Source organism: Diceros bicornis, chromosome 3 (assembly GCF_020826845.1).
Source record: "Diceros bicornis minor isolate mBicDic1 chromosome 3, mDicBic1.mat.cur, whole genome shotgun sequence".
Taxonomy (NCBI): Eukaryota; Metazoa; Chordata; class Mammalia; order Perissodactyla; family Rhinocerotidae; genus Diceros; species Diceros bicornis.
Window position 1 is genome coordinate 83,474,365 of NC_080742.1, and position 16,830 is coordinate 83,491,194.

Sequence of the window (16,830 nt, forward strand, 5' to 3'; positions counted from 1 at the left end):
CACAGGCGTGTGATACATTTAGATACTTTATAATAATTGGAAACTAAAACCATCAAAATGCTTTTGGGACAGCCCACTCCAAAACTTCTCCAGAAGGCTGAGGCAGGTGCAACCTGGGCTGCCAGCATTCAAACTTGGAAGCTGTGCACACTCATCGTTCCCTCCCCCTCCCAGCCCTTCTGCATCACAAATCTTCATCGTCAAAGGTCTCCATGCACCTCAACATTATCATCTCATCGTCAAAGGGAACATCCGGTTCCTGCAAAACACAAGGTGGAAGAGGATTAAATTTTATTTAAGGACCCCAGGCCCCAGGCAGGTGAGAAGCCCCCACCATCTCAGGCGTGCCCTGCTCCCTCAGTCGCTACTCCACGTCTCTTCAGCTGTATCTTCTTCTCCAGCTTCTGGCCAGGAGGTGAGGGCCACATGGGGGAAGGTCCCATTTCTATTTCACTCAACTCCATACTCTAGAATCTCCAGAAAGGCTTTTCCTGGATACAGCAGAACTGGCTTCTTTCCTATCCTGGAGATTTCCAGGATCGCATGAGAGAGACAGGGAAAATCTTATAGCTTTATGCAAATGTCCATTAGTAGAAGATGGTGAATTACACCATCGTGCACCCACCAATGGAATACCATGCAGCTGGTTCAAAAAAAGGAATGAGATTGTTCTCTCTCTGTGGCATATGCTATTACAAAGGGCAAGGTAAAGCCACGTGCATGGCAGCCTACCATTTGTGTTTGAAAGAATATATGAATATTTGAGCATATCTTTGGATGGCTATAAAAGAAACTGGGAATGGTAGTTGCCTTTGGGGAAGAGTATGGGGTATTAACCAAGGGATTCTTGTTGCCGATTCTTTGTATATCTCTTCGTAACTTTCGAATTTTAAACCATGTGCCTGGGTTAGCTATTAGGAAATAATTTTCTTAGTAAGTAGCACTATGTTTGTGTAGCAAGCATTTTTCATTCCCTTTATGATGACCCAGCCAACCTCTCTGACTCCACATTCCCTCTTCCTCTAAAGGTATGTTCCCAGGTTTTTGCTCTTCTTGTCTGTCCCCACCAGTAGAAAATGACCCTTGTAATTTGTTAGCCCTGCTGGTCAGAGGTTGATCCCCTTGTGCCCTGGGAAGCATCCCTCACCCCAGTCATCCATCTCTTGAATGTGGGACCTGGTCCCAAGGGGGACGGCCAGATTGGGGGATGACCCCACAAACGAAGCCTTCCCAGCTCTGGAGAACTGTCCTCACTCTGTGAGAGTGACAGAGAGCTGACAGAGAGAACGGAGGACAGTAGAACGGTCCTCTACTGATGGAGGTGGGAGTACATGGGGAGCCAGAGTCTCCAAGAAGGGGGACCAGGTGGTCTTGGGGAAAATCACCAGGGCCCCTTGTTCAGGGTGAAGACAACGGCAAAGGTTGGTAAAAGAGGGAATCAGAGCATAAGGGGTGCTGGGAGGCCAAGCATCCTAGGAGGGAACCACCCACTCAAATCTCTGTCACACAAAGTGCTTGAATGTCATGTAGAACCTTTCACTTCCTTAAGCCCCTGAAAATGGTGTCTGAGGCATGTTTAAGCTGCAGATTTGGGAAATCAAGAGGCTGTGAGAAGTGTTTGCTGGAACTGGGTGTTGAAGTATGTTGAATAGTCCTCCCCCCAAATTCATGTCCACCTGGAACCTCATTTGGAAATAGAGTCTTTGCAGATGTAAGTAGTCAAGGATGTCAAGGTGAAACTATCCTGGATTTAGGGGGTCCCTCAATCCAAATAACTGGGTGAGAGGGACAGAGACACACAGAAGAAGGCATGTGAAGGCAGAGGCAGTGACTGGAGGGACACAGCTACAAGTCAAGGAATGCCAAGGATTGCTGGGAGCCACCTGAAGCGAGGAAAAGGAACGAAGGATATTTCCCTAGAGCTTTCAGAGATGGCATGGCCCTGCCAAAACCTTAATTTGACCTTCTGGCCTCCAAAACTATGAGACAATAAATTCTTGTTATTTTAAGCCGCCACGTTTGTGGTTATTTGCTACAGCAGTCCCAGGAAACCAATACAGTGCTCATTAGTTTCATCCACCACCTCCCATGAAGCTGACAGAGTCAGGTGAATGGGGAAGAGAAGGAAATTTCCCTCTTTACATCAGCGTCTATCAAAGCCAGAGGCCTCCTGCACCAGAACCTCTTGGACAGCTTGTTCAAAATGCAGGTTCCTGGAGTCCCATCTCGCAAGGCTGAAGGGGAATCTTGGGTGCTGGGGCATCAGGAATCTGCGTTTCCAATAAGCTCCCGCGTGATTCAGGTTTGAGCACCTCTGCTCTATACGGATCCCCTGGTCCCTGCTAGTTCTTCCTCTTCTGCTGTGTGTGGAGAAAGGAAGCAGGAAAGCTAAGATTGTCCCGTTAATCCGTTCTCTAGGCCTTGGTAAAGTGGGCTGACTTCACCGTGTCCCAGAGGAAGTGGGACACAGCGGTGAGGGAAGGGCAGCCAAGGACTGGTGGGAGGAGGCGAGCACAGCGCAGGGAGGGCCCTCAGCTCCAAATGAGATTTATGTAGTCTCGGCAGAGGACCGTAAAGATTAGTGGGAAGAGGGCCCCATTTTCCTCAGCCTATTGAAAAGCCGTCTTAACGATTTTTAGACATTTTCACTTTTATCACTTCTCTTTTGAAATAAACAGTTGTATGTTTTCTATTTAGTGAGAAAATCCATGGGTACGAATCTGAAAGGGCCTGTCCCCTTGCCGGCTCAGGCATAACCCCCTCCCCCCATGAAAGCTTCCAGGAATGAACCTTCTAACCAAGACCCCCAGATCTTATGTCACCATAAGCTGCAGAGTCAGCTTTTTGGAAGCAGAAATGAATATCCTTCAAAAGCTGAAAGAAAATATCACCCCAGGGTCTCAGAAGATGATGAAACAGTTCAGCCTCTTGGAAAGGTGTCAAGGACTCACACAACGTTTAGGAACGCCTGCGAAGAGCCAGGCCCCTGGGGTCTGGTCTCTACTTCAAGGGGCTCCCAGTCTCAGGTCTGCCCTCAAGAGCATCCCCCTGTCTCTCTTCCCCCGACATCTTCCATGCCACAGGACGCATTAGGCTGAAGTCGACCATCCATGGAGCAGGCCAGAGAGAAGGAAAGAACGCCCCTGCCAGTGGCTCCTTGTAATGTCATCTGGGTGAGGTCCAGCCAGGGCTCCCTCAAGAGCCCTTTTCGCCATCCTAAGGGAGGGGAGCGGGGGTCTCATTGCACTCTGCTCTGTCCTACCTGTTTGACCTGAGGATTAACACAGCAAAGGCCTTTAAAAAAATCGATGATCTGCATATAGAGCTGAAAATTCTCTTCTGGATTTTCTGGGTCACAGTTGGCAAACACTGAACTGACAACAGAGAGGAAGAAGAAACAGCAAATATTTAGAATCCTCAACTCTCACCTCTGCTTGTGCCCCCTAATGTATCTGGATGACAGTGTAAACCAAGTGAATCCTTGGATAGCCTGGAGCCCTTCTTGGAAGGTTGGCATTGCATCCGTTCCAAAGTCATACCTGGAATCTGCTGGGAAAGCGAGACTTTAGGGGGACGGGGTCTTGTGTCCTAATTCAGTGTCTGAGCTGCCGCCTCTGGAACAAGGCAGCAGGATTTCCTCTGTGCCTCCAAGTCAGCCTGGTACAGCACTGTCCCACCTGTGGCTGCTGAGGCAGCTCAGGGAGCACACGGCCCGTCTGAGTTCAGCCCCTTGACGTGCCTCCACTCAGCAGGTCTAACAGGCTCACAAGCCTGACACAGAGAGGAGGCCTGTCTTGCAGATTCCTTTCCCACTGCCTTGCTGGGACAAGGGGAGGAGCCCAAGAACCAGGGCCATAGAGCAGAGAAGCTGGGAGTCGTGCCCAGACAGCCAGCATTTAGACCTCACTTCCTCCTGGAAGGAGGTCCCACAGTCAGCTGAGGAACCCTCTGGCAGCAGCCCCTGCCTTTTCTAGGGAAAGTAGAAAAAGAATTTTAGTGAGTTGTTTCTTTGTTCCACCAGCAGGGTAAGGGGTTCCAAATATTGCTTGACAAGTACACTTTGGCAACTTCTCAACAAAGTTGTCCTGGCAGCCCGAGCACCGCTCAGAAAGAGGAATGTGTGCCTCCAGCCAGTTTCAGCAAAATCAGTCTCCACACACAGCTGAGAAGAGCTGAGTCACACAAAAAATTGCTTTGGAGGTTTTGGACAAGTCTGTCTAGGCCGAGGTGGAGCAAGAGGAGCGGAGGAACGGATGCTGGTGTCTGATCTGCCCGCAGGAGGCCAGGTTCCCAGGCACAGCTGTGGCCGCACGGCCTCAGGGGTGAATGGAGATATTCTTTGGGATTATGGGGACATGAATGTTGCCCTCTCTCGCAAAGCACAACAACTAAGTGTTCAGGCTTCTTTTTAGCCATGACACCAGCACAGGTCTCTGGAGGGCCTGGTCCTTCAGGCCATAAGACCACAGCTTTTCAAAACATGAGGGAATTTCAGTCCTAAACTAGCTCTCTTTGATAAAACGCCCCTGGCCTAGAGATTTAGTCAAGCTGTTTGTTTTATAGTCTCCCCAGATCCTGTTCTGTGTCTTCTCACTTCACGGGGTCAGCCATGCCTCCTCCCCTCCTTCCACATCCAACACATCAGCACCGTGAAAAGCAGCTGCTCCCCCTTGCGCAGCTCAGAGACTCCCCTAAGCTCAGCGCACAGGCCTGTTTTCCCGTCGGCCCTGTTCTCCGTGCCCCAGAGCCCTTTGCCCACCTCTTGGACTGGACCGACGGCTGTAACGTGCCCTCAACCACCTTGCCCTGGGAAAACAGTGCAACACACACAATTTGGAGCTGATAGCCTGTCGTGTCTCAGCCCAGGCCAGGATGGAAGAATTTTCTACTCTGATGAAGCCCCAGACAATCTCACCCCCAGCGTAATGGCACAATCCTGGGACCTGCAGTGCCCTTCGAATCACAGAAAAGAGTGGCTCTCCAAGAACTTCCATTCAATTATGCACCCATCCGGGGTGCTGCAGGAGAGGCTCCTAAACATCCAGCAGGGGTACACACACATGCCCAGACACACACATACACTCACACACTCATACACTCACTCGTATACACACTCACACACACACTGTCTCACACCCCCTTCCTCACCTGGGGCTAGAGGTACTTGGAGCCTCACTTTTGTCCAGGAAACTTGCCACGTCGAAAGCATCTTCAAAAAGGATCTGAAAGAAAACACAGAACTTCGTGTGTCAGACATAACTCTACGGTTTGACTCTTGCTTGGGCTGCTGCAGGGAGATGAGCACAAAGGCTCTCTCTTACTCCTCACCCCCGAAAGGCAAGCATGTTAAAGCTGGGGCCCACACCCAGGGTCTCTGCTTGGTGACCTTCCCAGGGGGTACACATTCAGCTCTTGCCTGCCCAAAACAAACTGCCAACCCCGGAGGTGGCTGAGAGGGACAAGAAAGCCCTGGGGACGGCGATGTCCTCTTTCTAAAGAAGGTGGGAGCTCATGTGCAAGATGCAGCAGCCAGAGCCAAGCCTCAGTTTACACTGGCACAGTCTCGTCCACACCGCCCGAGGAGCAAAGACTGTTTGAGCCCAGGACCCACCATCTAGCAGTTTCATGCCAGGGCAGCAGAATATAGGGGTCAGGGGGCTCTGGAGTTAGGCTGCAGGTGAGCCAACTCCCAGCCCTGCCACTTGCTAAGCTGTGTGACCTCAGGCAAGTGACTCATTTTCGCCAATCCTCCTCTATGAAGGGGAATCACAACAGCAACATCCTGAGAATTAAATAAGATGTTATATGTGAAGCACCTGGCATACAATAGTGGCTCAAATATGTTAGCTATTATTGAATATTATCTGCTTTATAAAAGAAACAATGTTCTTTGTGGAAATTTTGGGAAATAGAAATAGATGAAGAAAATAAAAATCATTGAAAAACAATTCCACCCAGAGATGCCCATTGTTGACATATTGATCTGTTCCCTCCAGTCATTTCTCTAGACACATTATATCATAGATTCTCGATTTTGGATCCTTGCTATTTAGATAATTTTCAGTCCTGCTTTTCTTTAATTTGTTGAAGAATATGAACTATTCCACAAAATGTGATATACATTTAAGATTGCAAGATTTAGCAAATAAAAAATACGATGCTTGGTTAAATTTGAATATTAGATAAAGAACGAGTAATTTTGCATGGGACATTCTTATACTAAAATTTTAACTGGGCATGCTTTGTTTTATCTGGCACCTCATTTACGTAGACAGCCATTCTGAAGAGAGGGAGTTCTCCAGCCCTGAGTTGGCAGGTTCTGGCAGGTTCTGGCAGGTTCCTCAGGGTCTCTCCCTTCCCCTTACCTGGGACACTCTGCTTTTTCCCTGTAGGCCTTGTGTCTGCCCTTCATGTCTTCTTACAATTTGCTTCCCCTGAACTGAATCCCTTGGGATTCTGGCCGTGTGAATTGGCCCCCTCCTGGTTTTCTGGACATTTTCTGGTGTCCTTCTTTTTGCTATTCCTTTGGTCACCTCAAAGAGGATCTGGAAAGGGGTCACTGAAAGGCCTGAGCTCTTGTGTCCACCAGCCCAGAAGCCCATCGGCTCCATGTTCCTCCCCAATAGGCTTGAGGCAGGGACCCAGGACCTAAATTCCTGTCCTCAACCCATCAGCCCACCAAAGCTGTGGCCACACACTGTCCCCACCTATGCAAACCCCTTCTACAAGCCAGTCCAAGGGGCACGGCCAGACTGCTTGGTCCATCTGGAGTGCCCAGCACACTTACAGGCCACGCCTCTCAGCACTGAAGGGGCACCATCCAGACACCTCCTGGCACACCTGACCCTGAGTCCAGGGGCTGGCCCCGAACACTATTGTTCCACAGCACCACCACTCCAGATGAACCAGGAGATACCGAGGTTTCACTGCACTAATTTAGAACCCACAACAGGAGTTGCCTGGGCTCCAGCCTTGCCCTGGGCGTAACTGTTCTGTGTTCTGCCAACATTTCACCAGCCCCAGGTTGGCCTAAGCCTGGGGACGGTGGTGCGAGCAGAGCCTCACTTTGGGCACGACTGAGGGACTCTGCTGCCAGCTTCCTCAACACCAGAAGAACATGAGCCCTTAGCCCTTCCTGAAAAAGGCCAGATAAGTTGCCTCCATGATTTGGGGACATTAGATTCTGGGGTTTTCTCTTTGGGTGTGCTCTTCCTTAAGGAAAGGTACATGCTTGCAAACGCACACACACACAGTCAGTTTACAGTTTGACTGAGTTGTTCATGCGTTTGGCATATTTCTTCCTTTGCCTACTTTGCTGTGAGACACCAGAGCCAGGCACTTTGGGGCTACAAAGGTGTCTAGGCTGGCTGGTGCATGCCTCGGGAATGAGGTCTTCATCTGCTGGTCATCTGGCCCCGCTTTGACCGCAATGGAGGAGAACTCATTCCTCTCATGGTGGACCCAACATCAGTGGACAAACAGATGAGAAGTCCGGCAGAGTGACGACTGGGGGCGGGGGCACGGGCGGTAGCTGATTGACTGTTGCAGATCTGCACCGGGAGTTCCCTCCAATACGGCCCACGTGCATCAGTCACCTGGGGAGCTTGTTAAAATGCAGATTCTGAGCCACCCCCCCCCTCAGGGACTCTGATTCAGTGGGTCTGTGGTATTAGCCAAGCACCTGCCTTTGTACTAAACTCCAGCTGAGAAGCATCTGGGAAGATCGTGGAGGGTTGACCATAAACAGGTAACCAAAGGGTAAAGAGCTTTGAAAAAATCTGTGATGAAGCAGATATGATCCCTGAGGCAGGAACTGGACATCCTGGACAAGTCTCCCTACTCGCTAGGCCTCGTCTGTAAACTGGAAGGACTGGACTAGTAACCGACATCCCCTTGTCTCCAGGCCTGGGCCCTGATGGCTGGGAAACTTCCCGGAGGATGGGGGCGTTCCAGGGCTGTACCTGCTGGAGGCCATGGATGCTAGATGTCCTGCAAAGCACAGGACAGGCGCAGTGAGCCAAGAACTGCCTGCCCCTGGGCTGGAGAAGTGAGGGCAGACACAGCCCGTGTGGTGGCAGCAGGCTTCTGAGGCTGTCCTAATTCTGGAAGAGCAGCTGAGGGGCCCACGTTGACCTCAGCACAGAGTGACTGCTAACGCCACCGGATGCTCTGCTTTGCTGACCATGGCCGTTCTTACAACTTGCACTCTGAGACCCCATTTACAGTGGCCCTGAGGTAGCCTCCTTGACATGCGTTCCTCTCTCTTCACGGAGTGGCAGCAATGCTCTTTGGGGTGGGAACTAGCCTCCTCTCAGGGATTGGGCCTGATTGGTATAAATGTAATCCTATCTAGATCATTCCAGTCATTGGCTCAGTAATCTGGCAATCAGGCCAATTCTGGCCAATAAGAGTACAGGAGAGGGCCGGTGGAAGTTTCTGGAAAAGTTCTTCCTTGACCCTTAAGAAAAAGCCACAAGGAATCTTTCTCTCTCTTACTTGGTGTAGAAAAGGAAGAATGACAGCTTGGCTGCTACCAGCTGCCATCCCACAGTCACAGGGAGTGGGGATGGCAGAGAGGGGAGAAAAGGTGAGAAACCAGCCTTAAGATGAGGCAGAGCAGGGAGAAGGGAAGAGCTGAGTCCGTGGCGACATCACCAAGGTTGCAGAAGCCCTCCCTGCCCCGGGACCTCCCTGGCTGTGAGTATACATTTCTTCATGGTTTAATGAGCAAGTAACTTGTAGCCAGAAGAATCCCAACTGATAGAACCTTCTAAGCCTTCTCGTCAAAATCCCCATGGAAAGGCCAGGAAACTAACGAGAGGAAAAGAAATGCTGTTCTGTGGTCCTGGAGATCATGTCGGGAAAAGCAAAAACCTACTGCGTGAGCCAGAATCCAAACGGCACCTCAAACTTGCTCAGTGACCAGAGCAGATCCCTGGTGTCTCCAAATTGTTCCTGTGCACCCCTCTACCCAACTCCCACAGGGTCTGCTCACCTCCTCCGGGGTGGAGACCAGCGAGCAGCTGGCCCCTTGGCTGTCGACTCCACTGTCCTTCACGCTGCCCTCAGCACAGGCTGGCTCCTGACAGGCCCCTGCGAGGCCCGGGGGGCCTCTGTGCTTCTGCGCCCAGGCCTGCAGGAGACTGGCCTTCCTCTCCTCAGAGAGGTTCTGCCACAGGTGGGAGATGGCCGCAGAGACGATGGGGAGTGTCACCTCCTGCGAGGAGACAATCCCGTTCCTGATCAGAAGGTCCATCGTCTGCTTGTAAAAGTTGAGATACCTGGAACAGAAACACACCATCTCCCAGAACTAAAGCTAGTGGTTGATGGTCCCTCCCCAAGCCGTCTCCTCGGGATTCCGCTCATGGGGTGGTCCACAGCACACAGGCCTTACCACAGGTCTGTGCTGGACCAGAGGCTTAGCCCTACTAGTCTCTGTGTGTCCGCAATGCTTAGAACACAGAAGCCATCTTGGGAGCCATGAATGATATAGCTTTGTGCTCTGGGGTCCTTCCCCAAGTCCTCCCCGAGCTCCCCCCATGAAGATCTCCCCGATAGAAGAGAGGATGAGAGGTGTGGCTGGCTCAGCTCTCCCCCATGGGAAAACTGCTTAAAATTCCCAGCCCATGAATGTGCAGACACCATATGATGCTCGCTTTAATTTGAGGCCTGAAAGTCAGGCTCAGCTGTGGAGTGAGCCTCCTTCTACTGGCCAATGCCTCTGGAAGCCAACATGGATGTCAAGAGTCTCGAGTCTGTGGAGGGGCAGTGGGAGTCTGAGCCAGCCATTTGCTGTCTTTCTTCCTGTAAGACCAGTAATGCTGCTGAAAGCAGATTTGTGGGGCGTGTGGTGGCAGTGGGGTGGGGGTGTTAGCCCTCATAATCCCCATCAATAGCTCCCTCAATGGCACCCCACATAAAGACCCGGTCTAAGTAAACACAGTGTATGTGCCATGCCAATGTAGCTTCAAGACTATTTCTCTATCCCTGGCACCAACCCCATTCCCACGTCCCAGCTATACGGAAATTCTGGAGATTCCATGACTCAGGGCCTGGTCTGAGAGTGCACTGAGGCTGCAGCATGCCCCAGCTGGAGCCTCTATCCCCTTCCCCACAGGAGCTTCAGCTGTGCACGAAGCCACCTCTCCCAGCATTTCACACCGTTCAAATTCCATGAGGTCTGGCAACAAGGTGACTGGGGAGTGTAAGAGCTCCACTGTTTTCTCCTCTTCCTCCTCGTCTTCCTCCTCCTCTTCCTCCTCTTCCTCTTCTTCTTGGTCTTCCTCCTCTTCCTCCTCCTCTTCTTCCTCCTCAGCATCCTTCCCAACTGCCTCAATTGGGTACCAAGTGACAGAGCCCTTCTGATAAAACTTATTTGAGAACAAACTGGGGAGGAAAGAGAAACGAGACGACTATAGACTAATGTCCCTCATGAAATCGACACCGAAATTCTAAACACGATTTTAGCAACAATATACACATACATAAAGGTGAACACATCATGACCAAGTAGGGTTTATCCTGGGAATGCAAGATGGCTGCTTCAAACTTTGAACATCAATCAATGTAACTCACCATTATCAACAGACCAAAGAAGAAAAACCACATGATCATCTCAATAGATGCAGAAAAAGCCCTTGGCAAAATTCAATATCCATTCATGATAAAACTCTCAGCAAACTAGGAATAGAAGAGAACTTCCTCGACCTGCTACAGACCGTCTACAAAAAACCTACAGCTGACATCATACTTAACAGTAAAAGACAATGTTTCTCTTGTTAAGATCAGAAACAAGGCAGGGATGTCCACTCTTACCATTCTGTTCAAAATCGTACTGGAGATTCTAGCCAGTCCAATAAGGAGAAAAAAGAGGTAAAAGGTATACAGACTGGAAAGGAAGAAGTAAAACTGTCTTTATTTGCAGACAATGTGATTATGTAGAAAATCCCAAAGAATCTACAAATAATAACTAGAACTGAGAAAGGAGTGTTTAACAAGGTTGCAGAATACAAGGTCAATATACAAAAATCAATAATATTTCTATGTATTAGCAATGAACAATTGGAAATTGAAATTTTAAAAAGTACCATTTATAAAAGCACCAAAAATCATGAAATACTTAAGTTAAATACTTAGGTTTAAACCAAAAGCTCAATCAAGAAAAGAAAAAATGGATAAGTTGTACTTTATCAAAATTTTAAAATTCTGCTCCTCAAAAGACAGTTTTAAAACAACGAAACAACATGACACAATTTGGAAAACCAGGACTTGTACCCAGAATCTCTTTATACCAATAGGAGTAATCCCCAAGGTGTTATGTTGAGTGAAAAAGCAAGTGCACCAGAGGAAACATAGGAGGAATCTTTTTTTTTAAATCTGAGAGTGGAGGAAGCTCTGAATATTTCCCCAAACTCAGGAGCCATAACGGATTAGTAGATTAGACTTCTTCCCATGGCCAAAACAAAAACCAAAAACATCAAAAGCAAAAGAATAAAACAAACGACCAAGGGAAAATTGTTTGCTAGTCATATACTAGAAAAAGATCTAATTTCTCAATATACATAAAGAGCTTCTACCATTAAATAAGAAAAAGACCAGCAACCCAACAGAAAAACGGGCAAAGAATAGGCACAAATAGTTCTCAGGAAGAGAAATACAAATAATCTTGAACAAAGGCACTTAAGCTCACTCATAATTTAAATACTTAAGTAACTAAAATATAATAATCGTAAAATATAAGTAATCCTTTCCTATGCGGGTACCTCAGTTTTAATTATTGTAGTTTTATAACATTTCTAGTGAAAAATTCTCCCTAATTATCATGATTTTAAAAGAAATTTAGCCATTCTCACCTGGGCAAGTGACATAGGCATTGATAAGACTGTAGTACGTGATAAAGTTTGTGTCCTAAACCAGTAAGGAAAGGACAGCTCGTGTCAGAAATGCGGTGGGATCCGCGGTTAACCGCTTGGGAAACGCCAATGCAGACGTGCACCTCTCTGAGACCATCTCCAGGCTGATTGTGAGGCAGGGCCCAGGCTGACTTGTAAGATGTGGCCACAAACACGCTGCCACATACATTCAACAGGTACACACACCACACCTGCCTCCTCCCCTCTGCAACCAAAATGGTGACTGAAGTTGTCTGTATGGAGTGTGATTATAGGTGACATGGCCTTCTTTATACTGTTCTGTATTGTCACAGTGGCTACAATGTGAATTTTACTTAATTTTAATAATTCATCATTTCTCCTGATTATCTCCCTTAGGATATAATACACGTTCATTATTTTTTTAAAAATCTGAAAACAAAAAAGCACAGAGAAGAAAATAAAAGTCATCAGCAACCCCACCAAAAACAAAAGGAGACATCACTTCGTCTAGGCAGGCTCGTGGTAGGTTCTGAATAGCAAGCAGTTTGCGTTCCCATCTGCAGAGTGGGTAAAATTGCTCGTGCTCTTGAGTCTCACCTAAGGCCTACCTGGATGCCTCTGCGCTGCGCACGCCCTGGGGCCACCAGAGATGACGAGGGCCCAGCCACTGCCCCCAAAAACCCAGGCTGCTCTTGAAGCAGCCCTGCAGGATGAAGATGTGGTGCAGGGGGTTACGTCATCCTTGGAGAGCACAGCAAAGGATGCGTCTACACAGTACACATAAAGAGCCCAGAGAGCATGAGAGTGAAATACCAAAAGTGAGCTCATAGAAGTAAAGAAAGACACCTCTCAAGTCAGTCTCTCTCTTTCAAAGTCTGGGTGCGACACTATGAACGAGGTTCCCTTTCAGCCTGTGTGAACCTGGATGTACTATTTTTTCCTTTCCTCTCTGAAGTCCAGTTTGGCTTTTCTTATGTTCCTATGAGGCTTGAAAAGTAGGAAGAGATTTGGAGTTTCCTTGTTTTTACATGCATCCTTCAATAAAGCTGTTAGTTGAGTTTTTTTAAAGCTATAATACATTATGAACTCATTTCTCTATAAAATAATGTGCAAAATTTAAAAAAACGGGATATTCTTTGAAATTAACAGTGATTTTCCTTGAGAAGTGAGACAATATGTATTTTTATTTTCTTTTTGGGCTTTTCTGTATTTTTGACATTTTCTATAGTGAGCATAGATTACTGTCGTAATCAGCAAAAACATGCAATGCATGTTGTTAGAACAAAATAGAAGAATTTTCTCTGGCACAAGTCTGTTCTAAATAGGCAAGCAGCAGCTCGTCCTCTGTTCCGCATTCTGGACGGGAAAGTTGAGCTGCTGTGACACAGCAGAGCAGTAAAAGAACAGGGGGCTCTGGTTCTCCTGGTGCTTGAGGGTCTTACCTGTGGTTTCTGGAGTACATGCTGGCATATTCTTCCTTGACCTCCTCTAAGCTGTTTGCATTCCCATCCTCCAGGTTGAAGGATTCTATTGGGGAGTTGAAGGCAAGGGTCACAGAGAAGAAAGTCAGGCCTTTGTGGAGTCTCTTGTGCCTGTCTGGCCTGGATGGACCGTGGGTGGTCCCTGAGCTGCCCAGGTTCAGTATTAGGGAGTCAAGAGCCCAGTTTCACCTCTCCTTCTAGGTGTGAGGGGAGAACACCAGACCAGGGGGAAGGGGTTCTAGAACTGGCCCTTCTCAATCAAGACATCGAAAATATCCCTTTCAGAGTTCAGCTTCCACCAGCCTATTAAACCCCCATCCTCAGCCAGCCATGTCTCCCAAACTGAGTGACAAGGAAGGGGGACGGGTTCTGCCCTTAGCTTGTGAGTCTGACAAGCCCTGGTCCACTTCTTCTCTGGCCTCTCGAGATGAGATCAGGTTCCCTTCACCAGCACCCCAAAAAGGAACTCATCATGCTCACACAGCCTGAGCTTCTGTCTGTCCCGGTAGACAGCAAGCCCCCTGAGGACAGGGGCGTGAAGCTCATCACACCCCCAGCCCAGGCGCAGTATCTGGCACAGAGTAGGCCCTCAATAAATATTTTTGTTCACTCAGTTTAACCCAATCTTTTCTGTTTTCATAGAAAAACCGACCAGCCTTCCCCTGGGTGTTGGGGTGGATGGCGGGTAAGGCTCTATTACCTTTCAGCTTCAGCAGATTATCCAAGGTTTGTTCCAGTTCCTGAATGTGATTCTTCGCCTTATTCAAAACCTGCCACTGAGGACAGAGACAGACAATGCTGAAAAGCCGGCCTTCCACCGCAGACATGGCTCTGTGGACACAGGAGCCCCTTCCCCAGTCTGAGGCCACGCTCCCGCAGATGCAAAGTCAGGGTCCTTGCCGTGGTCAGTAAAAAAAAGGAGGAGGTTTGATCTGAGGCACAGAAGGCATGGAGTTTAATTTGTATTCTAGAAATGTTTCTCTCTGAAATACTAAAGTGTTTGGCAACAACTAAGCTGCATTCAGCAGACTACTGCTGTGCCACTCAAGGCAAATAATTTAACTTTCTAGAGGCTCAGTGTTCTCATCTGTAAAACGAGGATGATATGAATAGAATTGTGAGGAATGAATGAGGTAATCCATTGGCAAATGAGACGAACATTTCTAACTACTTATGACAATGCTGCATCTTTTCATGCCATTATCTTGTTAAACCCCACGACAGGCCTCTGAGGAAGCCATGACTATTGTCCCTGTTTAATAGATGTGTTCACTGACCTAGCAAGTAACTTCCCTCACGTGGACTGAGGCCAGTTAACAGCCAGGCTCTCAACCACCACCTCATGAGGTACAAATTTTAGGAGGTAACAATGGTTTTCCTCTAGATTGACTTCCATTTCTTACTTGGAGGACCTGAATGCCTGTTCCTTCTATGGTCATGCTGCCAGTCTGTGCAGGCTTCTTCACTGACCGATGACAGGGACTTTGGTTTTTTTTTTTTTTTTTGGAGGAAGATCAGCCCTGAGCTGACATCTATGCTAATCCTCCTCTTTTTTTGCTGAGGAAGACCGGCTCTGAGCTAACATCTATTGCCAATCCTCCTCCTTTTTTTTTCCACCAAAGCCCCAGTAGATGGTTGTATGTCATAGCTGCACATCCTTCTAGTTGCTGTATGTGGGACGCGGCATCAGCATGGCCAGAGAATCGGTGCGTCGGTGCATGCCCGGGATCCGAACCCGGGCACTCCACCAGTAGCGGAGTGCACACACTTAACTGCTAAGCCATGAGGCCGGCCTGGGACTTTGGGTTTTAATGCACCCCTGGAAGTCTGCACCATATACCTCCTCATGCAGGGGACATGGAGCAGAGCTATGCTAGACTGGCTCTTTGCTGTGAGGCCCAGACATGGGATCTCCCCCACTCAAACCCTGAATCCTGAGCCCCTGAGCCTGGCTCACCAGAGAGAGAAGGAACAGCCCCCCACGCCTCCCACCCTCCATGCCCTGCTACAAGAGCCGGTGGGATCTCTGTTGATTCTCTCAGCTAACCACAATCGTGCCCCTATGTGGATCCCTGCACAAGGGTGCTCAGGGGCGCCTTTCTCTAATTTCCACAGAGGCCCTGGCGCTGCGCTGCTGAGGAGCCCTTCTGCATGCCTCAGCGAGAGTCCTGTGCCAGCCCCAGCAGCGAGAAGCTCATGCCCATCAAACAATCCCTCTCCATTAGTGTCACTCTGCTGAAAGCACCAGCCCAGGAAGCAAAACCCACTGGCTGGAAACAGTCACAGGATGACGAGTTGGTCTGGAGAGGTGGACGGTGGAAAGATGCCACGTCCAGAGCTGGGAACGGGGCCACTTCCTGGTCCTGCCACCAAGCAGCTGACGGGGCTTTTCTCAACTCCAGTTCCCTCTTCTGTTAAAAGAGGGTAGAGGAGCTAGAGGCTCTTGAGGATCTCTCCACTACTGGAGACCTCCTACAGTGCTTCCTCCAGTAACATCAACTCCATTCCTTCTACCACCACCCAAAACCACCCGAACCTTCCTCCGTGCTCTGCCAGAGGCACTAATTAGCTATAAAAAGCCATGTAACGAGAAAAGCAAAATTAAGAAAAGGAAAGATAAATGCTTACCTGGAGAGCCCTGTTGCCTGGGGGAAAGACCTGGTTGGTGCATAAAACTCAAGAGCCTCACACATGCGCGTATATGTGGGTGTGTGTGCACGCATGTGTGGTGTGTGTGTGTGTTTGGGGTGGAGATACCGGGTCTGGGAGCAGCTCCCGGAGGCTCAGCACTGCCCATGAGAAGCACAGGCGGAGGAGTCGCTGGCTCACCAGGCCTCTCAGGCCCGGATTTCCCTTCTCACGTCAAGCTTGTCTGCAGCTGGTAGGTACGGGCCGGCTCTCACTCTTTCCCCTCGTGCAGCAGCAGACGTGGCATCATGAGGTGTCCGCAGCTGATCGCTGACCCCACCCAGGCCACAGCTGTCGGGAGGCGTGGGGGGAGCTCCGGGCCAGTCCCCACCTCGCTCTTCAGTTCCTCTATGTGTGGAAACTTCTCCCCACACTCAGATCCCCATACCTTTGAGGCTGTGACGTCAGACTGGGAGTAAACGGTTTTCCTGAGGTTGCTGAAGAGCCCTGCCATGGTGGCCCGGTGGCGGGCCTGGGACAGGCGTCTGCGGGCCACCCGTGTCTCAAGCTTCTGCAGCTGCGCCAGAGGCCGGGGCACGGCTCTGCCGCTGGGGATGCTGCCTCCTCCAGAGGTCTCCATTACAGGCTGCAAGGTGATATTATGCTTTTTTTGCCCTAAATAATAAAGACACACATTAAAGGAAAAGGAAGGCAGGTTGAAGCAGACAGAAAGAGTTACCACTCCCAAGTAAAAGGTCCCAGACCAATGAATATAGTCAATAACAGATACACAATAAAAAGCAAACACACAAAATCTGTTATTTAAGCTTGATTCCTAAAAACACAAA

General features: G+C 49.1%; 1 protein-coding gene across 2 annotated transcripts; it reads right to left on the reverse strand.

The window, feature by feature from the left end:
- Positions 1-23: 23 nt before the first annotated feature.
- LOC131397572 (stimulated by retinoic acid gene 8 protein-like) lies at positions 24-16,651 on the reverse strand. 2 transcript variants are annotated; one of them, XM_058530690.1, is made up of 8 exons: positions 16,431-16,651; positions 14,055-14,130; positions 13,316-13,400; positions 10,162-10,386; positions 8,996-9,281; positions 5,149-5,222; positions 3,263-3,374; positions 24-259 (listed from the first exon to the last, which is right to left on the reverse strand). In XM_058530690.1, the coding sequence occupies exons 1-8, from the start codon at positions 16,620-16,622 to the stop codon at positions 185-187; spliced, it is 1,125 nt and encodes a 374-aa protein (XP_058386673.1). In that variant the 5' UTR covers positions 16,623-16,651; the 3' UTR covers positions 24-184. The 2 variants fall into 2 exon arrangements, with proteins under 2 accessions (XP_058386673.1, XP_058386677.1); XM_058530694.1 differs by lacking the exon at positions 3,263-3,374 and having other exon boundaries at positions 170-259.
- Between the last annotated feature and the right edge of the window lie 179 nt (positions 16,652-16,830).